At 45.4% G+C, this 22,860-nt stretch overlaps 1 protein-coding gene across 2 annotated transcripts in view; it reads left to right on the top strand.

The window, feature by feature from the left end:
• The first annotated feature begins 17,217 nt into the window (after positions 1 to 17,217).
• The window catches only part of slc27a6 (solute carrier family 27 member 6), an 89,044-nt gene continuing 83,401 nt past the window's right edge, over positions 17,218 to 22,860 (top strand). For both annotated transcript variants that reach the window (XM_041186277.1, XM_041186276.1), the window contains exon 1: positions 17,218 to 17,906. In XM_041186277.1, the coding sequence (XP_041042211.1) occupies positions 17,423 to 17,906 (484 nt within the window). In that variant the 5' untranslated portion in view covers positions 17,218 to 17,422. The remainder of the gene's footprint in view (positions 17,907 to 22,860) is intronic.

Here is a 22,860-nt window from a genome sequence, read left to right as displayed (position 1 = left end):
AGAGTGGACTAATCAATGCTCCTCTGTTCTTTCAGGAGAAGACATCCCATAACAATGTTGAGAGGTCGTGGATTGGTGGAGGATCCCCACACCTCCTCATCCTCTCTGAGCAGGAGCCTTGGAGCTCAAGAGGCACAATGCATCTCAATCAACTTGCCACGGTGAGGCTGGGGTGTCAGGCGAAGGTAAGAGTGCAGTACATTGAGGTGAGAGTTTCGGATGGTTCAAATATTCTTATGCAGTCTCATCATTGATGGAAGTCTCTGGACTGGATTCCTCACTGATCAATGAAAGGATATGGCACCATGATGCACATCTCCAATGTCTCACCAGGGTGCCTGGCATGCATAGTGATAGTGATATGTTCTTCTTTTCCCCTAGTTCTGCCACTAAGCAGCAAAGTGCACAACCTCCAGGAGCTACCTCTGACCCCAGAGGACCACCTTGCTCCCCAAGCACCTGTGTCACACCCACTCTCTGAACTAGGTGCCAGCGCAGATACCAGCACCTCAGTGGGCATTAGAGTGGCAGCTAGCATCTCGGTGCACATAGGTGAAGGTACTTCACACTCGCTTGAGGTACAGTTGGAGGCCGAGAGTGCCCAAGGTGCCGGCAGTTGGAGGACTGATGATTTTCCAATCTTCACAAGATACAGGGGAGGGACCGGAGGACTGGAGAAATGCAAACATAGTTCCCTTGTTTAAAAAGGGATCAAAGGAAATACCAAACAATTATAGGCCAGTTAGTCTTACATCGGTGGTGACCAAATTAGTAGAATCAATCCTGAGAGATAGGATTAACTGTCATGTGGAAAGGCATGGACTAGTCAGGGATGGTCAGCATGGATTTGTTAAAGGAAGGTCTTGCCTCACAAATTTGATTGAATTCTTTGAGGAAGTGACAAGAAGGATTGATGAAGGTAGTGCAGTGGATGTTGTGTACATGGATTTTAGCAAGGCATTTGACAAGGTCCCACATGGCAGATTGGTCAGGAAGGTAAAAGTCCATGGGATTCAGGGTAATGTGGCAAACTGGATAAAAGCTTGGCTTTGTAACAGGAAACAGGAAAAGGGTAATGGTCGATGGATGCCTTTGGGGGTGGAAAGTTGTCTCAAGTGGTGTTCTACAGGGCTCGGTGTTGGGACCTTTGCTGTTTGTGTTATATATTAATGATTTGGACGTGAACGTGGGGGCCACGATTGGGAAATTTGCAGATGACATAAAGATTGGCTGAGTAGTGGATAGTGTAGAGGATAGCCATAATCTCCAAAATGATATAGATGGGTTGGTGGAGTGGGCGGTAAAGTGGCAGATGGATTTTAGCATAGAGAATTGCGAGGTCATACATTTAGGGAGGTCAAACAGTTACAGGGATTACACAATAAATGGGAATATACTAAGAGGGGTAGATGAAGTGAGAGATCTTGGCGTACAAGTACACAGGTCCCTGAAGGCAGCAGTTCGAGTAGACAAGGTTGTAAAGAAGGCATATGGAATGCTCTCCTTCACTGGCAGAGGTATAGAATATAAAAGTAAGGATATAATGTTGGAATTGTATAAAACACTGGTGAGGCCACAACTGGAGTATTGTGTGCAGTTCTGGTCGCCACATTACAGGAAGGATATAATAGCTCTGGAGAGAGTGCAGAGGAGGTTTACGAGAATGTTACTAGGGTTAGAAAAGTGTGTCTACAAGGAGAGATTGGATAGGTTGTGGTTATTTTCCTTAGAACAAAGAAGGCTGAGAGGTGACTTGATTGAGGTGTACAAAATTATGAGGGGAATAGATAGAGTGGACAGGATAAATTGTTTCACTTGATGGAGAATTCTAGAACCAGGGTACATAGATTCAAGATAAGTGGCAGAAGGTGTAGGGGGGACATGAGGAAGAACTTTTTTATGCAGAGGGTAGTGGGTGTCTGGAAATCATTGCCCAAGTTGGTGGTAGAGGCAGAAACTCTAAACTCTTTTAAAAAGTACCTGGATCTGCACCTTAAGCGCTATAAGCTGCAGGGCAATGGGCCGGGTGCAGAAGGTGTAGAAAGGGCACCTGGAAGGCCTCGGGCTGGCATGGACATGATGGGCTGAATGGCCTCCTTCTGTGCTGTAACTTTTCTATGGTTCTATGGTTAACCAGGACGATGCTCAGTCGAAGGCTGATGATGGGCCTCTGGAGCTGTCCATTAGGCAGAAAATGCTGGATGTCCAGCGGGATGTGAGGGAGGATCTGGTGGAGATCCAAGATGGTATGCGTGCCATGGTCTCAATTGTGGAGAAGTCTCTGTGGAACGCAAGCACTGTGTTGCCCCTCATGGCCGAGTGCAATGCCTCTTCCATGGAGAGAATGGCGATTCTCATGGAGAGGCTGCTCCAGGAACAGAATCAGGGCTTCCTGGGGTTGCACTTGGACCTGCAAGCCCTCACACAGACAATGACCTCAGCTGGTCAGTGTCTGTGCGTGAGATGGATGGGGCACCTAGCCTCCCAGCTAGGTGCCTGTCCATCAATGGCGAGCAAGGAGGTCCACAGTGACCTCACATTGGTGCATGAGCTGCTTGTTGTCACTGTGGGCTCCTCTCAGGGTTCTCTGGATGATGGCAGCAGCAACTCCACACCTCTGCCAGTGACATGGCATCTGATGAGGCTGCAATGACTGGGGAGATGCCAGCCATGGTTCTGGCCGTTCACTACCAGGCAGGGCCAACACAGGCTCCACTGGCCAGAGGATGTCCGCCAAGGTCATCAAGGCCAACAGGACAGCAGAGTCAGTAAGCTGTCTCCAATGCTGGTACCAGCAAGGGGGAGTACCTAGATATAGACCTGTAAACATAAGTTTAAAGCACAAGAGGAATTGGTCACAGGTGATTTTTTTGTGTCCCCATTTTGTGCTTCTTTTTTAAATGGTATGACTACCAATGCCAGATATTGTTCCGTTCAGTACTATGTGAGTTCCAACATTAAATTACATTTGCTTTTGTGTTATTGCCTGAGCATGCTTCATTTGTTTTGTAGGTGCAGGGTAGGCCAGTATGTAATGCTGGACATGGATGGCTTGAACCATTATTGCACAGGCATTGAGTGTATCTTAGGGGCCAAGGAAAGGGTCATTTCTGCAATCCAGGATGGAGACGGCAACACTGGCATGAGGTAGTAATTCTTATCGGTAGCCGAGCTGAAGGAGCATTGGATCAAGGTGTCCCTGCCTCCCTGGAGTTACGAGGTCTGGCTCCACACCCTCAGCATTCTCCTCACTGTGCTCCTCTTCTGACTCACTACTGGACTCATCATCTAGGGCTTGTGCAGCTGCATCAACATCCTCTTCCTCCAGTAGGTCCCCCCTTGCCAGTGCTAGATTGTGGAGAGTGCAGCATGCAGCCAGTATCAGCGACACCCACTCTGGGAGTATTGCAGTGTGCTCCCTGAACAGTCCAGGCATCAGAAGTGCATTTTCAGAAGACCTATGGTTTTCCCTACCACCGCCCTTGTGGAGGTATGGCTCCTGTTCTACCGCTACTCTGTTTCTGTTCTTGGGTGGCAGAGAGGCGTCATGAACCACCGTTTCAAGGGATAGCCCTTGTCACCCAGCAGCCATCATCCACTTGGGCTAGAGCACTAAAGAGCCTCAGCACCTGGGAATGTCTCAGGATATACGCATCATGGGAGCTGCCAGGGTACCTTGCACAGACTTGCAGAATCTGCATCTTGTGATCCACACACTATCTGCATGTTCATGGGGTGTAATCCCTTCCTGTTGACAAAGGCACCCGGCCGACCTGCTGCCGCCTTGATGGCCACATATGTGTAATCGATGGCACCCTGGACGCGGGGGAAGCTAGCAATTGCTGCAAAGCATCTGGCTCACTCAGCCTGGCTGGCCTCATCTATACAGAAATGAATAAAAGTCAATACCTGCCTGAACAGAGCTTCTGTCATTAGTTGGACCCAACTGTGGGCAGCTGATTGGGGGGACTCCTCACGGATTCCCCACTGAGCCCTGGAAAGAGCCAGAGGCATAGAATTTGAGGGCCACTGTGACCTTCAGGGCCCTGGCATGGGGTGTCCACTCACACAGTCGGAGCTGATCTCAGGCCCGATCATCTGACAAATGGAGGTCACAGTCTCCCTGGAGAGATGGAGCCTCCTTCAGCATTGCACCTCAGCCATATTGAGGTAGCTGCAACGCCACCTGTAAACCCTGGCAGCAGGATAGTGGTGTCTTCTGCGGCCCCTTCGACCTTGGGCTCCCTGCTGGCCCTGTGCCTCTTGAGCCTGCGCCTCTCTTCCCACAGGTCCCTCCCCTGGAAGCTGCATTGGAACACGTGGCTTCTTTTCCCTTTTGCCCTTCTCTTCCTTCTCAGAGGAGGTGCCTCCAGCAGAGACCACAATCCCCGATAGCAAGATAAGGGAAGACTGTCTGATACCTGGAAGGGTCCACACAGTCCGAATCCTCAGGGGGGTCTGGATGACTCCAATGAGTCCTGAAATAAAGCCTGGAAATGCTAACAATGAAGCCCCAATCAACGATTAATCTGACAAGTACCAGCGGCATGTTATCTCCAAAACACCTCACTGCTCACATTGACAAGTGCTGCTGACCTGTCTTATCCCACCTATGGATGAGGTTTTGCAAATTGTGGGCTGCCCACCTGTGCAAAAAGTGAAAAATTGCACAGGCAATGTTAAATTGTCATAAATTGGGTTCTCAAGGGCCTTAATTGGCTTTTAATTAATGGTGGGCGCGGCTCCGACTCACATGCGTGCCCGCCGAGCAAAATATCGCACAAGTGCGTGATGACTTTGCGACGCTCGCCCAACGTCATCACGCGTCACTTTACATTTGTTTGGGTCGGGCACGCGCCCACCTGACGAGTGAAAAATTCTGCCTACTGTTTCTGAATTTCTCCTGGCAAGGTGAAACATTTCACACTTTTTTTTCAATTCAAGCTAGTCTGATTTATTTAAAAATGCAAATGTCCCCTTTAAATCTATGACTACCTACTTAACATTTCAAACCTAGCTTATCTTCTAATACATCAAAGCCTTCAGACCAACTGCCTTTAATTCAATTAAGTCACACACACACACACACACACACACACACACACACACACACACACACACACACACACACACACACACACAGACTCTACTATTAATCTACTTTACCCCAATAAATTCCAATAACATTATGAGAGTTATTATATCTTCCTAACACTATCCTTATGCTCACTAGCATGTGGCACTGGGAGTAATCCTGAGATTACTTCTCATGAGGTCCTGCTTTTCAATTTCCTTCCTAATGCTCTAAAATCTGCTTTCAGGACCTCATCCTTTTCCCAGCATATGTCATTGATCCCAAAGTGGACCACGACCTCTGGCTGCTCGCCCTGCCCCAAAAGAATGTCCTGCAGCCGCTCTGTGACATCCTTGACCCTGGCACCATGGAGGCAACATACCATCCTGGAGCCACATCTACAGCAGCAGAAAAGTCTGTTTGCTCCTCTAACTATGGAATCCACTACCACTATATCACTTCCACTCTTCCTCCTCCCCTCCTGTGCAACTGAGCCATTGGTGATGCTATGAATTTGGCTCTTGCTACAGTCCCCTGATGAACCATCACGCTCACCACTATCCAAAATGGAAAAGTGGTTAGAAAGCAAGATAGTGTCAGGGGATTCCTGCATTACTGCCTGTTTCTCTCAGATACTCTGGCGGTCTCTGCCAACGTACTTCTTTGTTGCAGTGTGACCACCTTTCTAAACATGCCATTCACATAATTCTCAGACTTGTGGATGCATCACAGTGACTCCAGCTGCCACTCAAGTTCCACAATCCAGAGTTCAAGTTTCTGAAGTTGATGACACTTCCTGCAGATTTAGTCATCGAGGCCACTTTGTGCCTGCACAGCTTCTCACATCCCGTAGGATGCATATTCCACATAGCCGAGCTGCATTGACATACCTTAAACTTTATATAAAGTGGTTACTCACCTGTCACTTACCAATTGTCTCCTTCTCCCCACTTGCGCCTCTTTAAGTAATCTCGCTGCTCCCTCCTTCTCACGTTCTTTCATGTCCTGGGCTCCCCTCAAGTTCCCTATGATGTCACACTTGAGTTTCTTCAAATCTGATTGGTCCACTGAGATCCATCACCAACACCACAGATAAATCTTTTTGAACTCCAAGCTCTTCTTGAACTCCCGGCAATGGATAAGGTCAAGTATGTTTTTTTCTCCTGTTGGTTCCCTTACCACCTGCTGCAGACACAGTCTAGCAGCTATATCCTTTAGGATTTGGCCAGGTCGGTCTATTGTTGTGTTACCGAGCCACTGTTGGTGATGGGCACTGAAGTCCCCACCCGGAGTATATTCTGCACCATTGCCACCCTCAGTGCTTTCTCCAGTGTTCAACATGGAGGAGCACTGATTCATCAGCTGAGGTGTTGTGGTGGGAGGGGGGCAGGTGGGGTGCAGCAGTACATGGTAATCAGCAGGTTTCCTTGCACACGTTTGACATGATGCCATGTGACCTCATGGGGTCCGGAGTTGATGCTGAGGACTCCCAGGGCAACTCCCTCCTGACTGTATACCACTGTGCTGCCACCTCTGCTGGGTTTGTCCTGCTGGTAGGACAGGACATACTCAGGGATGGTGATGGAGGTGTCTGGGGTATAATCTGTAAGCTTGTTGCTTGACCAATCTGTGAGACAATGCTCCCAATTTTGGCACTAGCCCCCAGATGTTATTAAGGAGGATTTTGCAGGGTTGATAGGGCTGAGTTTTCCATTGTTTCCAATTCCTAAGTAGGCTGTTCCAATCTGGTTTCATTCCTTTTAGACTTTTTAGCAGTTTGATACAACTGAGTGGCTTGCTACGCCATTTCATTGCTGTGGATCTGAAGTCACATGTAGACCAGACCAGGCAAGGATGGCAGATTTCCATTGTTGGGAGGCATTAGTGAACCAGAAGGTTAGACTTTTAATTCCGGCTTTTTATTGAATTCAAACTTGAATTTGAACTCGGGTCCCCAGAGCATTACTCTGGGTCTCTGGACTACTAGACCAGTGACAATACCACTATGCCACTGCCTCCCCTGAGATTATTAAACATTTTTGGGCAAAGATTTCAGTTTGTTTGCAATCAGGAAAGTGTGAACAAAATGTGTTTTAAATTTCACTGGTTATACTAGGCTACATGTTTTCCATTAAGTTTCATTTGAATAATCAAAAACATGAATCTTAAATGAATTAATGCAATTGGGCAAATGTATATTTTTAATTCCTTTTTTTCCATTAAAACACATTCATTGATTAATTTGAGACTGGTCAACCAGTGCAATTTTATTAATACAGCTGAAAATAGGTTTAATGCCAGAAAAAGCATTTGAATAAGAATGTTCACTTTCTCACCAATGAGTAACTTGATTTTAAATAACTGAAAATGACTTTAAAAACATATGCCTAATCATTTAATAGTTTCATTGGTGCACACCAGTCAGTTTCTTAGTAAGTTAAATATTTTTAACATAATGAGTGCAATTTGAAGAGTCTTCATAACCAGAGCAATAAGTGGAATCTTGCAATTTTGATCTGGGTATGTGGCCATTTTTTGCAAGCAGGGCCTGATTCATAAATCTCACTGAAAATTCCTCAATCTTTTGTCAAGCGTTTTTCTTACAAAATCAAAATACAGTCACAGAGTAACATTGGAGCGTATCCCAGCATGGAAAAGGGAACAGGGGAGCCTGACCAAAACTAGGTGGCACTTGTTTTATGCAAGGCTAAGGAGAGGAGCATTGCAGGACTCAGCATAAGGAAGTGGAAGGACAGGGAATTAGTGATGGGGGGACTGAGCTGCGGATGAATGAAGAGCGAAGAGGATGGGGTAAAGAGATGACAAAAACAGCAGGGGAAAAGAGCAAGGGAGGTATGAAGGAAGAGGATGGGCTGAAAGAGAGGAAGGGTTACAAATGTTCAATAGATGTTTCAATGGGGAACAGGTTGAGAATAGGGTAATTTTAATATTCCATCTGTCCCACCCCACCTCTCTTTCCCAATTCTTGCCACCTTGTCTTGACCACTCCTCCTGCTTCTTCCCCCTTCCCCACCTCCCCCATACTCATCCCTCTGGTCTTTCTCTTGCTTGCACCCTGTCTTTCTCCATCATCCTCTTCCTACTGCTTCTTCCTTTCCAACCCTGTCATTTTATCCTGTTTCCCTCCCTGCCCTTTCTCCCCTGCACCTTCCTCCTCCTCCCTCTGCCCCCTCTTCACTTATTGACTGGACAACTGCAATCCTGCCATTTGTATCTCCTTTACAGCACCTTCTTTACCTAAAGAAGATTTGGGAAACCATTAGCCCGATCATTTGGAGGAGCAGGCAGGCTTCCAGACTCAGCGGGGTTAGGTTTGGGTCCTGGGAATAATGCTTATTTGGGGAACAAAAACAGAATTACCTGGAAAAACTCAGCAGGTCTGGCAGCATCGGCGGAGAAGAAAAGAGTTGACGTTTCGAGTCCTCATGACCCTTCGACAGAACTTGAGTTCGAGTCCAGGAAAGAGGCATTTCTTGAAGAGCAGTGGCAGTCAATTAAACACAGAGATAAAAACAAAAAAACTGCGGATGCTGGAAATCCAAAACAAAAACAGAATTACCTGGAAAAACTCAGCAGGTCTGGCAGCATCGGCGGAGAAGAAAAGAGTTGACGTTTCGAGTCCTCATGACCCTTCGACAGAACTTGAGTTCGAGTCCAGGAAAGAGGCATTTCTTGAAGAGCAGTGGCAGTCAATTAAACACAGAGATAAAAACAAAAAAACTGCGGATGCTGGAAATCCAAAACAAATGCCTCTTTCCTGGACTCGAACTCAAGTTCTGTCGAAGGGTCATGAGGACTCGAAACGTCAACTCTTTTCTTCTCCGCCGATGCTGCCAGACCTGCTGAGTTTTTCCAGGTAATTCTGTTTTTGTTCCCCAAATAAGCATTATTCCCAGGACCCAAACCTAACCCCGCTGAGTCTGGAAGCCTGCCTGCTCCTCCAAATGATCGGGCTAATGGTTTCCCAAATCTTCTTTAGGTAAAGAAGGTGCTGTAAAGGAGATACAAATGGCAGGATTGCAGTTGTCCAGTCAATAAGTGAAGAGGGGGCAGAGGGAGGAGGAGGAAGGTGCAGGGGAGAAAGGGCAGGGAGGGAAACAGGATAAAATGACAGGGTTGGAAAGGAAGAAGCAGTAGGAAGAGGATGATGGAGAAAGAGAGGGTGCAAGCAAGAGAAAGACCAGAGGGATGAGTATGGGGGAGGTGGGGAAGGCAGTTTCAGTGAATGATGCTAACTGAGGGAGTGGGTGTAGGCATGATGGATTTTATGCTTGCCAGGGAGGGGTTAATACATTACAAATGATGTTCAATATAGAGGGCACAGGGTTACTAGAAATGATGATTAGTGGAAAGGGATTATGTTCGCTGGGAAAGCTTGGAGAAGCTGGTTGGGGAGGCAATTGTTGGCAATGCAGATTGGTGTGCAAGATCGGATTACTTTCTGTACCCTGCTAAAGGAAATTGAAGATGTTTTCCATGCTATTATGGAGGCTAAAGGAAGCAAAGTGGACAGGTCCTTGTTTTACATTTCATTAAATACGATTGTAGTACTCGACATAATAAGCACCATGTAGCTGAGGCCTACCTTTTGTTTATACTATGTTAGTGAAGCTTATCTCCAATGACTGAGATTACACACTATGACTGAGGATGCAAGATCTGTCCATGAGAATCCCTAGCCTTGGGGTATGTGAAAGCAGGGCTCTGACAGTGAAATTCCTGTCACATAACCAAACTTTTTGTATAATTGTCAACGCATTCTGAGGCAGGCGTGTCCATTTCTTATCAAAATGTTCCCTGACTGCACAGAAAATTAGAAAACAATGAGAAGAGATGGGCAAGCTTGTAAAACAATTCAGGAAAAATCTCAGTATTACATTAAAAGGGCAAGTTACAACTTTTATTAAAAATATTAAAATTACATTGGTAATGTTGACAGGAAAAATCATTAAAATGTAACTGAATCAAAGGTCTGAACCTTAATTCCCAAAAAAAGATTGGTTGGGGTTGGTCAGATGTTAAAACTAAAATTTGAAATGCAACCCCAGCTCACCCACTTCTGAATTTAAAGGAAGCCGGAAAAGGGATGGCCAGCCAACCTGCTCCCAGAAGGCCAGATGCTCAATTAAATATTTTAAGGAGGCTGACATTTTAGCCCCATTTTATCTTAATGAACCACCTTACATCACGTTGAAGCCTGTTGTTGTTCCCTGTACATGAGTTGCTGCAATTGGAATGCTTTGTAATATTCCATATGCCATCATGTTTGACTGAAGCTTGGATTTGTCCCAGTAACCCTTAATCCTGGAATTTGTGATATGACGGTGGTAATTTTGAATTCTGCCACGTGGATGCTAACCTGGCAGAGTGAACCACCCACCTGTTTCAATTTCCATGCTATTGAAAACAATTTGGGGACAATCTGTTTCATCAGATTACTGTCTAGGCACCCAAGAGAAAATAACCTCCAGTATTTACTAATATTACATTTTTCCCTGGCTACATGTGAAATTACAGTGGAAATTTCATATGACATAAATTAAAATGTTGTACTCTGGGAGGTAATCATTACCTCTGCCACTGAAGGTGGGAGGAGCTGATGTTTTCTGCCCACTTTTTTAGTCTGTAAACAATTGGCCCAGATCTTCTGGTCTCCAGATTGTTGGAAGTTGCCTGGAAGATATTCTCCAGGACCCCTTGGAAGTCTCAACGTACTGACTCTGTGCAAATTGCCCAGGAAGTCTGAAGCTCTTAAGGGCAATTCCTCTGAGTTAGAGTTGGAGACTTCAGATGTTTGCGACTTACTGACCTGAATCGTTACCCAGGAAAAGTTCGGCAGAAAAATCCTAGCCTAACTCTTGGGTAACTATACAACTGACTCCCTCCAGCTCCCACCACCGACCCCCAATCCCACCCAACCAATCTGACCTCACCAATTGATTCACTGCCTCCCCCCACCACCCCTCCAACATCCTGCTGACCTTACCCCATTATCTCACTTCCGCCCTCCGCCCCCACCGACCCAACCTGACCTGACCTGACCACCCGAATCCCCCCCCACCCCCCCGCCCCCCACCCAAACAACCTCCTGACTCCCCGGCAACTCGATCCCATCAGCGAACTCCTTCCCGACTTTTCACCCTTACCTGTTCTCCCCCGACTTGACTACCACAACCTGACGTACTCTCCCAACCCACTTACCCACCTTCCACCATTAGTGAATGGTCCTGGGGAACAGGGGAATAGCACATTGGAAGTTCAAACTCTACAGGTAGTTCCCACGGAGGTCAGCATGACTGGACTTCCGTGGGTTCCCGACCTGCATCTTGGTGTTAGGTCCAGTCTCTGACAATCCAGATTCTGGAAGGTCTGGGCCCTTGTATGGTTAATTCAAGAGTATACAGAAATGCTTCAAGAGTTGTCAGGAGTTAGTGATGGGTATACAAAGCAATTCCAGGGAGTTGGGAGTCAGGCAGGGTTGTCTTCTGTGAGGATGGTGCAAGAAGAGAGATGTGGCTGATGAGATCATAGCAAATGGAAATTCAGGTATGCAGAAGGCTTATTGAAAAGAAACAGTGAGTCTGAATAATTACCCAGGAAATGTTACACTGAAAAATCCTAGTCTATCCCCTGGGTAACTATTCAACTGACTCCCCACTGACGCCACCCAACCCCCAAACCAGCCTGACCTCACCACCTGACTCCCCACCTGACCTCCCTTCACAACGTCCCCCTTAACCGACCCCATCATCCGACTCCCCCAACAACTTCCAACTCCTCCGCCACCATAACTAAGGCAAAAACCAACATTATGGCTCTGAATTACAATGGAAAAGTCAAGATTGGAAGCACCATAATACAGGCAGAAGGCAATTTCAAGTACCTTGGCTCGATGATAGACCTTCCAGAATCTGGATTGTCAGAGACTGGACCTAACACCAAGATGTAACCAAAGTTACAGCCAAGAATGAAATCCAGGTTACATTAGCTACAGCAAAGGGCATGATCAGTTGGCTTAAGTAGATCAAGTAGCTACTTGGAAGTTCAAGAGCATCAGCATGAAGCTGAAAAAACATCGAGCACAGTCACTAGTGCGGAGTGTTGTGCTTTACGCATGTGAGAGTTGAACTCTGAAGAAAGAGGATGAGAGGAGGATAACAGCTTTTGAAATGTAGGAATAATGGAGGATGTCCATCACAATCAACTGATGGACAGAAAGACAAATTAGTGGGGTTAGATTAAGAGTAAAAGTTTAGGGCCAGAATATTATGCTCGTCAGGCGGGAGCATGTCTGACCCGAATGAGCGTAACATGAAGCACAATAACATCGGGCGAGCATCCTGACAACTCGCGTATTTGCGCGATATTTTGGTTGGCGGGCAAGTGCGGGATTCAGGAACGTGCCCGCCAACAATTGAAAGGCCTATTAAGGCCATTAACAATGTAACTCAATTAAATTTTTCGCTGCCCGTCCAACCTTACGGTTGGTGGGCAGGTGAAAAGGCCAAGCGGCCTTTGCATTTTTTGCGAAGCCTTATCCACGGGCAGGATGAGGTTTCGATATGTCATTAGAAAAAATAAAAAATTTTCATGCTAATTTCTAACATGTCCCTGCTCATGTGACAGATTCACATGAGGTGACATGCTTTTTAACACCTTAAAACTCTTTATTTTTTCTTTTATCTGCATCTCCCTGAGGCAGCTCTGTGCCTCAGGGAGCTTTTCCTGAGTGCACTTGCGCACATGCACGAACTTGCACACTCACCCTCTTCCCCCACACAGGCAGCGCTGAGTGCTAAAGCATGTGTTTCATGCTGGGTGGTTCTTACTTGGCCTGCTATGATGAAATCACGTTCTGGCCCCGATCATGGGTAAAATACTGGCTTTGGAATCGAAAGGATTGCTAAGTATAAATAGAGGAGAAAGATAGCCAAGTATGGATATTGGAAACAAAGACCTGACAGCCTTATTCTGTCAACAACTGGAGAAATTAAGGGTAAAAACAGAAATGGAAGAAGAAAAATCAGATTGTTGGATAACACTGAGATGTGGACTGAAGGAGGCCTGCCACCAAGAACTGCCGATGCAACAGAGGGCCGGCAACTCAGCAGCCTCACTAGTGGTGGCCATTGCTGAAGCTGCAGCTGAGGGTGAAGGTGCATCCATGGTCGGACACCAGGGTCTGGAGACACTGGGGCCAAGCAGGCAGGTGCCAGCGAACAGGGGCTGGAATTGCTGAGGGTAGGCAGAGTCAATACAACAGGGTTGGCCATTGCTGCCAGTGGGTCCCTCTGTGAGCCATGAAGTACCCAAAAAGGAGGGCCCCCCACTCCCTGGAGCTCACCAGGAAGGCACCAGGATTCACTAGATGGCGGTGCGGTGGCAGGCACCCTTCTACTGACAAAATGTCCACAAAGATGGGAAGAGGCTCTTAATTGGCCATTTAAGTGGCTCAATTGGGCTCCCAGGCTACAACACATTAAGCAGCTTTCCTGCCACTGGCAACTTGGCATGCCTCCCTGTACCATTTTGCCAGCCTTCCTGTTTCTTAGCCCATGACCAAGGAGCTTGTAAAATTTCAGCAACTAACTGTTCCCTACTCCATGTCCCATTTCTGCAGGGTATCTGGAATTTGACCCTTAGGACACTGCCATCACCATCTCTCTCCAGAATATCTGTTCACTTTTGAACAAAGCCTTTGCCATCCATTTTACTATGGATAACTGCATCATCATCACAGCCTTGATAAAACTTGCTTGAGGAGTGATGACAGCTTGCCCCTAAATTAAGCCTTCCCACCTGGCTATACCTTCCATCACTTGCCCTGCTGAGACCGTCACACCTCGGTCTCTCCGCCTACTTTTCTGGCACTTTCTCTTCTTTTGAACATTTCATCTTGTTCCATCCTTCTTGCGTCTCATTTAATATTGGTCTTCCCTATCAATATTCACGGCCAGCCCCTTAATGTGGCCATCTCACATGGCCTTGCTACTCCTATCATACCAATCACAGATAAAGCCATCTCTGGTTACTTTCTTGTATTGCTCTCTATGCACACCCTCCTTTCCCCTCTCAATCTTACTTCCTTCTTTGCCTGTCTTGGAAAAAAAAATATTTCCCAATTTACTAACAACTGTACATTCAAAATGCCAACTGTCCAGCCTTTGGTTTCCACTCACCATAATATTTCTATAGCTACCAATCTGCTTAACCACATCCTCATCTGCACCTTTGATGTCCTAGCTGCCATCAAAATCATTACTGTCTTACATCCTGGCCTTGCCCCTGCTGCGGCCCTCATCTTTGCTCCCTTAAGTTCAAGACTTGAATGGAAATAGTGGACAACAGGTTTATCCATTTACTGCCAGATCTGGCTGGACAACATAAGACACAACCGGGCCCTGCTCTCATCTGCCAAAACTGTTCACTATTCCAGGATCATCCAGGAATGCAAAGATAGCTCCTGGTTGCCTTTTCTCCAAAGCAAATCTAAACCAATCTACCCCTTTCCACCACCAGCCAGTGTGAGGAGCTTACAGACTTCTCTGTTAGTAAAATTGAGACTTAATAATCAGCTACCTCTACCGCTTCTCTTCCTTCCACTAGCCCATTGGCCATTCTTCTTCTAAGGCTTCCCTCCGCACCCCTTGCCGTGAACTTGTATCTTTCTTTAGTTTCTCTCCTAATGCTCTTCCAAATTCACCTTGTTCATGAGACCCACCTTCTGCTTCCTTGAATCTTTTTCCACTAAACTACTAATCGCCAGACAAAGACAAAAGTTTTGCTTTTTTCTAATGTTGCCCTGGAGGATGATGCAACTCACCTAAGACTTGATGTTTGATAGGCAGTCAGACAGCAAGAAGCATCTTAGAGAAGTGGCGGGCATGGAGGGGTAATTTTTGTCTTACTATCACTCAATTTGTGCCTAAATATGGGGTCGTAAAAGGGCCAAAATTTTATTGAAAACAGATCCAAGAAGTTGTTCATCCATTTAGAATTTTGCCAAGATCTCAAACTAGGTGGTCAGAACTCCTGCTTGAAGCTGGCAAGTCTTAGTGAATGCATGCTAATTAGGGTCAATTGACATAGGATGTACAATACCATTTTTGCTTCTGCCCATGTTACTACCAATAGTTCTTTCCCCAGTTACAAAGCATTGCCAGCACGTGTGGATTTTCAGCAATGATTAGAGGGATCCTTATCTGCTCTTAAATAAAACAAGAGAAAGAGCTTGCGGGAGTCCTTTCCTTTCTAACAGAGTTTATAGGCTGAAGATAACATACCTTAACTCTGATAAACTGCATGTCCCTAGGGAACTATAATAGTGTATCATTTGCAATCAACTATCATAGTTAGCATAACATTGGCTGATTGGCTGTTGCAGGTGGGGTTGCTGCCACCATGAACTTCTTTGCTTACAGCTCATCTCAGGCTGTCACAGGGGATATCAGTAACACTGGTTAGTTTGCAGTTCATGCTTGTATTATGCAGGGAAATCTTGCTTACTAGCTTAAAAGCTTTCATTATTTTCATCTGTAATACTTCTCCACAATCTTTGATATTTTAGGATGAATTTACCCACCAATGGGCCATTTCTTGAGGTGTCCCTTCTATTGCAATTGATCCTTCTTCCATGAATCAGTGTTATTACCCAGGTAAGACCACTGTAAATCAGTATCTATACAATCTGGGGTGCTGATATATGTGCTGGTGCTTGAACTGGTCAGAGAAAGTAACACTGCATCTTTGAGAGGTTCTTGCTCAGCAAGGTTCAAATCACCTGAAAAGCCTGATAAAAAAGGGAGACAAAGGTTAGCAAATGAGGGCAAAGGTGGAGTAGCAGATGAGTGGCCATGCATTGCACCACTAGATTGTTATACTTAGGGTGCAAGTAAATGAGCTAGAGAGTTAAGTGGAAAGAGAAATGGAAGCTCAGACATCCCACCACCTTGTGTGGTCTCCAGCTGGGTATCTCCATTCTGGTCTGCCTCTGTCTGTTACTGATGTCAGTGGTACCCTCATCCATCAGCCCTGGCATCTATCTAAAGGCAGGACCTCCTTTTGTCATTGTGTGTTTCCTCCCTTTGTTTGCCAGCTCTTCCTGCAACAAGAGTGGAGCCTGTGCCCCATTGGAGGGTTTTCAAGGTATAAATGGCAGTTTAGCATTGTGTACATAAGAAGCAGAATGTGGTCTAAAAGGAAGTAGTCATGAGGGCAGGAGCAGGTTTTGAGGGTGTGAGTACAAGCAGGAGGAGGTGCAAGGAATTGCCCATTTTGATTGGAGGAGAAGCATGGTGGAGTAGGGACAAATGGCGGTTGAGAGACCCCAATGCCGAGTTGTACAGACAGCAAGAGACATATGATGATGTCTTATATTGACAGTCTTGGTGAGGTTGTATTATTTTCCTGCACTGAAATCCTGGGCACAACGCTTTTGGCATTTACCTATCCAGCCATCTCACAATTGCTGCTGAGAAATTTGTCTGGGCATCAGTCACCTATCAGAGGAGCAGGTGTATCCTGGCAAATATTTATCTCTCAACTAATACCTAAAAACCGTCAAATTATCTGGTCAAAAACACATTGTTGTTTGTGAGAGCTTTCTGCGTGCAAATTGGCTGCCACGTTTCCTACATTAAAACAGTGATTATGCTTGAAATAGTACTTGGTTTGTTGTTAAATGCTTTGAGATGTCATGAGGTTGTGAAATTCATCATATAAATGCAATTCTTTCTTTATTAGCATTGGAAGGTCACTGATTGAATTTCAGTTAGGCTCGGATACAAAAATGGCCAAGGCACTCTGCCAGCTGCACCAGATGTGCAGTGTGCTCCCAACCATTGCACACCACATAAGAAAATCACCAGCAAACATTTCAGCCTATTCCCCGTTTGTACCATTACCACAACCTGAGATCTGACATTTTCAGTGTGGCACCTTTGAAAGATCTAACTTAAATGTAAGGTTGTTGGTATGTGGGATAAGTAAAGGCACTCTAGTATCAAGCTTGACAGTATTGAACAAGAGTTGACCATGTATTACCCAAAGCAGCAGCAGTGCAGGATGTCCCGCCTTATTTGGTGCTCGAAGACATTTCACTTTCACTGTATGGACACTGTACTTGTCGTTTATCGAAACGTTATCTTCAGGAGGAGAGAAAATAAATCATTCCATGTTTAACGTGGTAAAGATGATTTAAGTGAGACCTGGTGGAAGGGACCACCGAAGGCGCTCAAAAAGCGGAGAAAGTAGATTAATCGACTTTGTTCTAAATCTTTCTCGTTCCTTCAACGTTTGTCAATATTTTGGCGAGACAGAACTGGAAGAATGTTGTTATCTGTCGCCGCTGCAGCAGTCGCAGGAGCCATCGCCTTGTTGTTCCTCCTGAATCTCACCTTTTCCTGTCTGTGCGAGGATGTGCGTTTTGTGTTAAGAGCCAGCAAGTTCGGTTTGAAACTTATGAAAATTTACCTCACCAAGAGGGTGCTCACCGTCCTAGACCGCTTTGCGCAGCGGGTGGAGGCAAACCCGCACAAAACCTTCCTGCTGTTCGAAGGCCGGCCTTACACTTACCGAGCCGTGGACAGTCGAAGCAACCGAGTAGCTCAGGTCTTCCTTCAGCAGCAGCCTGGCTTGAGAGCGGGAGACACGGTGGCGCTGCTGATGAACAACGAGCCCGACTTCGTATGCGTCTGGTTCGGCTTGTCCAAGCTCGGCTGTGCCGTGGCTTTCCTCAACACCAACCTCCGCACACGCTCTCTCCTGCACTGCCTGGTCAGCTCGGGAGCTAAGACCCTGGTCGTAGGCGCAGGTAAGAAAGGATTTGCACTTTCTCGCATCTTTCACTTCCTCAGAATGTAAGTTCTGCGCAGTCAGCGAAATAGTATTAACGTAGCAGCCAATCTGTTAGCGGTCAGGTCAATGACCAAATAATGTCTTATGTTGGATGAGGTAGGGATGTTAGTCAGGTCACTGGGAGATTTCCTTTGTTGTTTTTACACCTACCGGAGGTAGGAAACAGGATATTGGTTTAACACAGAGATAAAAACAAAAAAACTGCGGATGCTGCCAGACCTGCTGTGTTTTTCCAGGTAATTCTGTTTTTGTTTTGGTTTAACATCCCATCCAAAATTTGGGGTCTCCCAACAATGTGGTAATGTCTCAGCACTATACTGAATATCAGGCTGGATTATGTGGTCATATCCCTTGAGTTGGGCTTGAACCCATGACCTTTTGACACAGATCGCTACTCCTTCCTTCAACAATTAACGATCTTGAATTTTCAGCTGCAGCTGGGCCTCAAAGTAGGAGGTACTTTCATAGAGTTTTTCACCATGTTTTCTTGAGGAGGCTGAAGTCATTTATGGATGTCTAATTCGCACTGTTTCAGGATCACTTTGAAAAAAAGGTTTTTCTATCTCTTTTGCTGCACGCCATGAGATCCCTTCCCGGTTGTTAATGCATCATAAAATATTTTCTTCACGATTACTTCAGACACTTACACCACATGACCTCACCAGCGTTGCTATGCATTCATAATCAAAGCATATATTCCTGTTTTTTTAGCTTTTGTTTTAAGAACTTCGATGCCAGGGATCTTGTCTTACCGTCTGATTTTCATTAGTTTTCTCAAGCAACTTTGGTGAAAGAAATTCTGTTGCTTAATTTGGCATGTTTATTTTGCATAGAATTTACAGTACTGAAATGTCCAAGTTTCATAGACATAAAGCAGGATTATCAGATCAACAGCCCTGTATACTTTGAGCTTGATCTACAGGCTGATTTTTAAAAAATATATATACTTTATTCATAAAATATCTGAAAGAACATTACAACACCTTTCTAAATAGCCATCACAAAAATTGCAATCATATTCAACTTTGACACAAGAATCATCAGGTGCCTCAGTACAATTAATGAATATTACAGTCGTTTCAATATGGTTATTACAAACAGTCAGACAATGTAATGCTATTGGAGTTATCGGCATACATCATGTTGCTCTCTGCGGTGCTTCAATACAATTATAATACGTTTAGTATTCACTACGTACATTCATTGAGAGTCGTACAGCCCGAGCGGAGTATACAATTCCCAGCCCCTTGGTGCACTATGGCAGAAAGGTCTTAGACAGCGACCTTTCCCCATTGCGCCTTTGCAGCAGTTGCCCCAAGCTTTAGTGGGCCCCTCAGCATGTAGTCCTAGACCTTGGAATGTGCCAGTCTGCAACACTCGATCAGGGACAATTCTTTGCACTGGAAGACCAACAAGTTTTGGGCAGACCAAAGAGCGTCTTTCACCAAGTTGATGATCCTCCAGCTGCAGTTGATGTTTGTCATGGTGTGTGTCCCTGGGAACAGCCCATAGAGCACAGAGTCCTGTGTCACAGCCCTGCTCGGGATGAATCTTGACAAAAATCATTGCATCTCTCTCCAGACCTTCTTTGCAAAGGCACATTCGACAAGGAGGTGAATAATGGTTTCTTCCCCACCACAGCCACTTCGAGGGCAATGTGCAGAGGGGGTGAGACTCCTGGCATGTAGGAAGGATCTCACCACCAGCCAAGCTACATCTTGGTGCTTGTTGGAAAGTTCTGGTGATGAGGCATTCTGCCAAATGACTTTTACAGTCTGCTCAGGGAACCATCCGACAGGATCCACCATCTCCTTTTCCTGCAACATGGTCAAAGGTGTTTCTCTGCATAAATATTTCCACGAGGGACAGGTGGAAAGCACGGTCCAACGACTTGGAGCGTTCCGCAGCACCATGGTCTGACCCATCCTTCCCAACACCGTGCACAGTTAGAACCTCAGCACATAGTGACACTTCTTGTTTAGGTACCGAGGGTCTACGCACAGCTTGATGCAGCAGCACACAAAGGTGGCCATCAGGATGAGGAAGATGTTGGGCATGTTTTTTCCTCCTTTATCTCGAGGCTTGTACATCGCGTTCCTGTGAACACGATCCATTTTCGACCTCCAGATAAAGCAAAAGATGGCTCAGATGATCACCATCGTGCAGGAGTGAGGAATGGGCCAGATCTGCGGCACGTACAGCAACAGCAAGAGTGCTTCACACCTGATGACGAGGTTCTCACCTGCAATGGAGAGGGAGTGTCGCTCCCACATGCCTAGTTTCCTTTCCACCATAGCGACTCTCTCCTTCCAGTTTCTAATGCATGCCCCGGTCCCTTCGAGCCATATCCCCAGCACCTTCAGGCCGTATGACCTGATGGTGAAGGGGACAAAGGATCAGTCATCCCAGTGCCCAAACAACATGGCCTCGCTCTTGCCATGATTTACCTTAGCTCCCGAGGCCAGTTCGAACTGGTTGCAGATGTTGATCAGTCTGCGCACCAACAGCGGATCCGAGCAGAAGACAGCAACATCGTCCATGTACAGGGAGGCTTTGACCTGAGTGCCTCCACTGTCTGGGATCATCACTCCTCTTGTGCCCGGATCCTTCCTGATGGACTCAGCAAATGGTTCTATGTAACACACAAACAGGACAGGGGAGAGAAGGCAGCCCTATCTAACTCCAGATTTAATTGGAAAGCTTTCTGAGTCCCACCCATTGATTGAAACTGCGCTACTGATGTTAATGTAGAGCAGTTGGATCCAGTTGCGGATTCCCTCCCCAAACCCCATTTTGGAGAGCACATCCACCATGTAGGTGTGCGATATTCTGGCTGATGCCTTTTTGTTCCTGAGTTCCCCAAAAGCTTAATTGGTTTTGATGCTTTTGCTGGATGTGTCTGTATCGATGTTCATTTTTCTGGGCAGGGTGAATCTGCCTGAAGTATGCAATGAGCAATAATGATGATAGGTGCAGCGTAATTCTCACTGATGGCTAGTTGGAAGTCTTTTTAAACATGGAATTCATGACAAATTGAAGGCAAGCTGCTGCAAAATAGTTCATGATTGTTTTGCATATTATCCTTGAAGTAGTCCACTAATGTGCTACTGAGCTAAGGCAGACACAGCTGATAATATTACATGCATTGACTATGCAAATATGTCCTTGCGTATTGAAGATGAAAGGGCAACATAACTTGGTGTTTAAGGTGATTAAAGGAGTTGTTAGAGTAGATAGAGAAAAGCTATTTCCTCTGGTGATGGAATCCAGGTCAAGGGGTCATAACCTTAAAACTAGAACAAGGCCATTCAGAGTTAATGTCACACAAAGCGTAGTGGAAATCTGAAGCTCCCCCAAGAAGCTTTTGAGGCTTGATCAATTGAAAATTTCAAAACACAAGCAATAGATTTTGTTAGCCCTCATTATTAAGAGTTGCAGAACTAAGGCAGGTAGAAGGAGTTAAGATTCAGATCAAACTCGATCTAATTAAAAGGCAAAACAGGCTCAAGGGGCTGAATAACTTATTCTAGTTCCTATGTTTCTCACACAACTGGGAAATGTATATTACTTCCCTTCTTTGCCATCTTTGTGGAGAATGTATATTATGACCCCAGCTGATTTTAATAATGGACAAGTCAGATCCCAGTGAAACCTGGCTTGATAGATCCTAACTTTTTTTTAAACCATGGAGGAACGTTACTGAACAAATTCACAGGAGTCTGCTGATGAACTTTTAATACAAAGAATAAAACATTTATTAAAACAAGAAAAATGAACTATATTGCACCAGAGAAAAAGGTTGGAAAGATCTCAGTACAAACACAAGAAGATGATTCAATTTCCCAATATTCTTTTACCCAGCAATATCTTTACAGACACACAAATCAGTGAAGAGTTACCACTAGCTTGACACAAAGGCTCCTTGCTTGGGACTTGCATATGTGCAAATGGTTTTCTTCCAGTGAATTCTTGAGCATTCACTTGATGCTTCTCACCCAATTCGTATGTCTCCCCGAGACTCCCAGAACTGCACGCTAAACTCATTGCTTCAACTGCACAGTAAACGCGAGTTATCTAAACTCAGTCTCCCAGTGGCCTTGTAGTATTTCTTATCAGAGAGCTTAAAAGTCCTGCCTTCTCTCCTTGACACCCACTGAACTCTGCCCTGTATTTTTTCTGTTTCTGTGTCACTTGAGCACTGTCGCTAAGCAACAGCAAGGCTTTTCTACTTTGCTTTGGAATCCTTGAACTTGTGACCCCTTTCAACCCATCTCTTGAACCTCAGGGTTGTAAAACCTCATTAAGAATGTGTGTGTCTATATGTACCAAAAGACTGACCTTTCAGCCACAGGTCCAGCCAGTCTTCTAGGCACCAAGGTTGATACCAAACCTACATGAAACTGAAACCACTCTACCTTCCTTAACGCAAAATACATTTATATATAAATTCGACTTAAATCTATACACCGTTCATCACAATGTGCCTTTTTTCGACAGGAGGTGTAATGTAAAAGGTTTGAATGTAGTGCTCACAATATGCTTTAATATTTAATTTTGTTAGAAGCAAGTATGAAGTGCATCAATTTGTGTAAACCTAGAATCAGAACTTTATAGCAGTTGATGGGACCAACAGCTTTGTTTAGTCAAACAAAATTAGTTGTAAATTCCTCTTTAATTTGAAATAATATTTTATCTAAAAAAAAGTCACGTGCCAGACCCATGGAGAAAATAATTTTATAATGACCTAAAGTGAACAAAGTTGAATTTTCAACAGAAGTTCAAAAAATTGCAGGAATTTATTGCTCAATGTCACTGTCTAGGCAAAGGTTTCCGGCTAGCATTTCTTTCTTGCTGCACCCTTTCCTCCCACCACCACTGTCCTCCACTCCCCCCATCCCCCAAAAGGAACA

Source organism: Carcharodon carcharias, chromosome 4 (assembly GCF_017639515.1).
Source record: "Carcharodon carcharias isolate sCarCar2 chromosome 4, sCarCar2.pri, whole genome shotgun sequence".
NCBI classification, from domain to species: Eukaryota; Metazoa; Chordata; class Chondrichthyes; order Lamniformes; family Lamnidae; genus Carcharodon; species Carcharodon carcharias.
The sequence above is the reverse complement of the archived record's forward strand: the minus strand, read 5'-3'. Positions and strand labels throughout refer to the sequence as shown.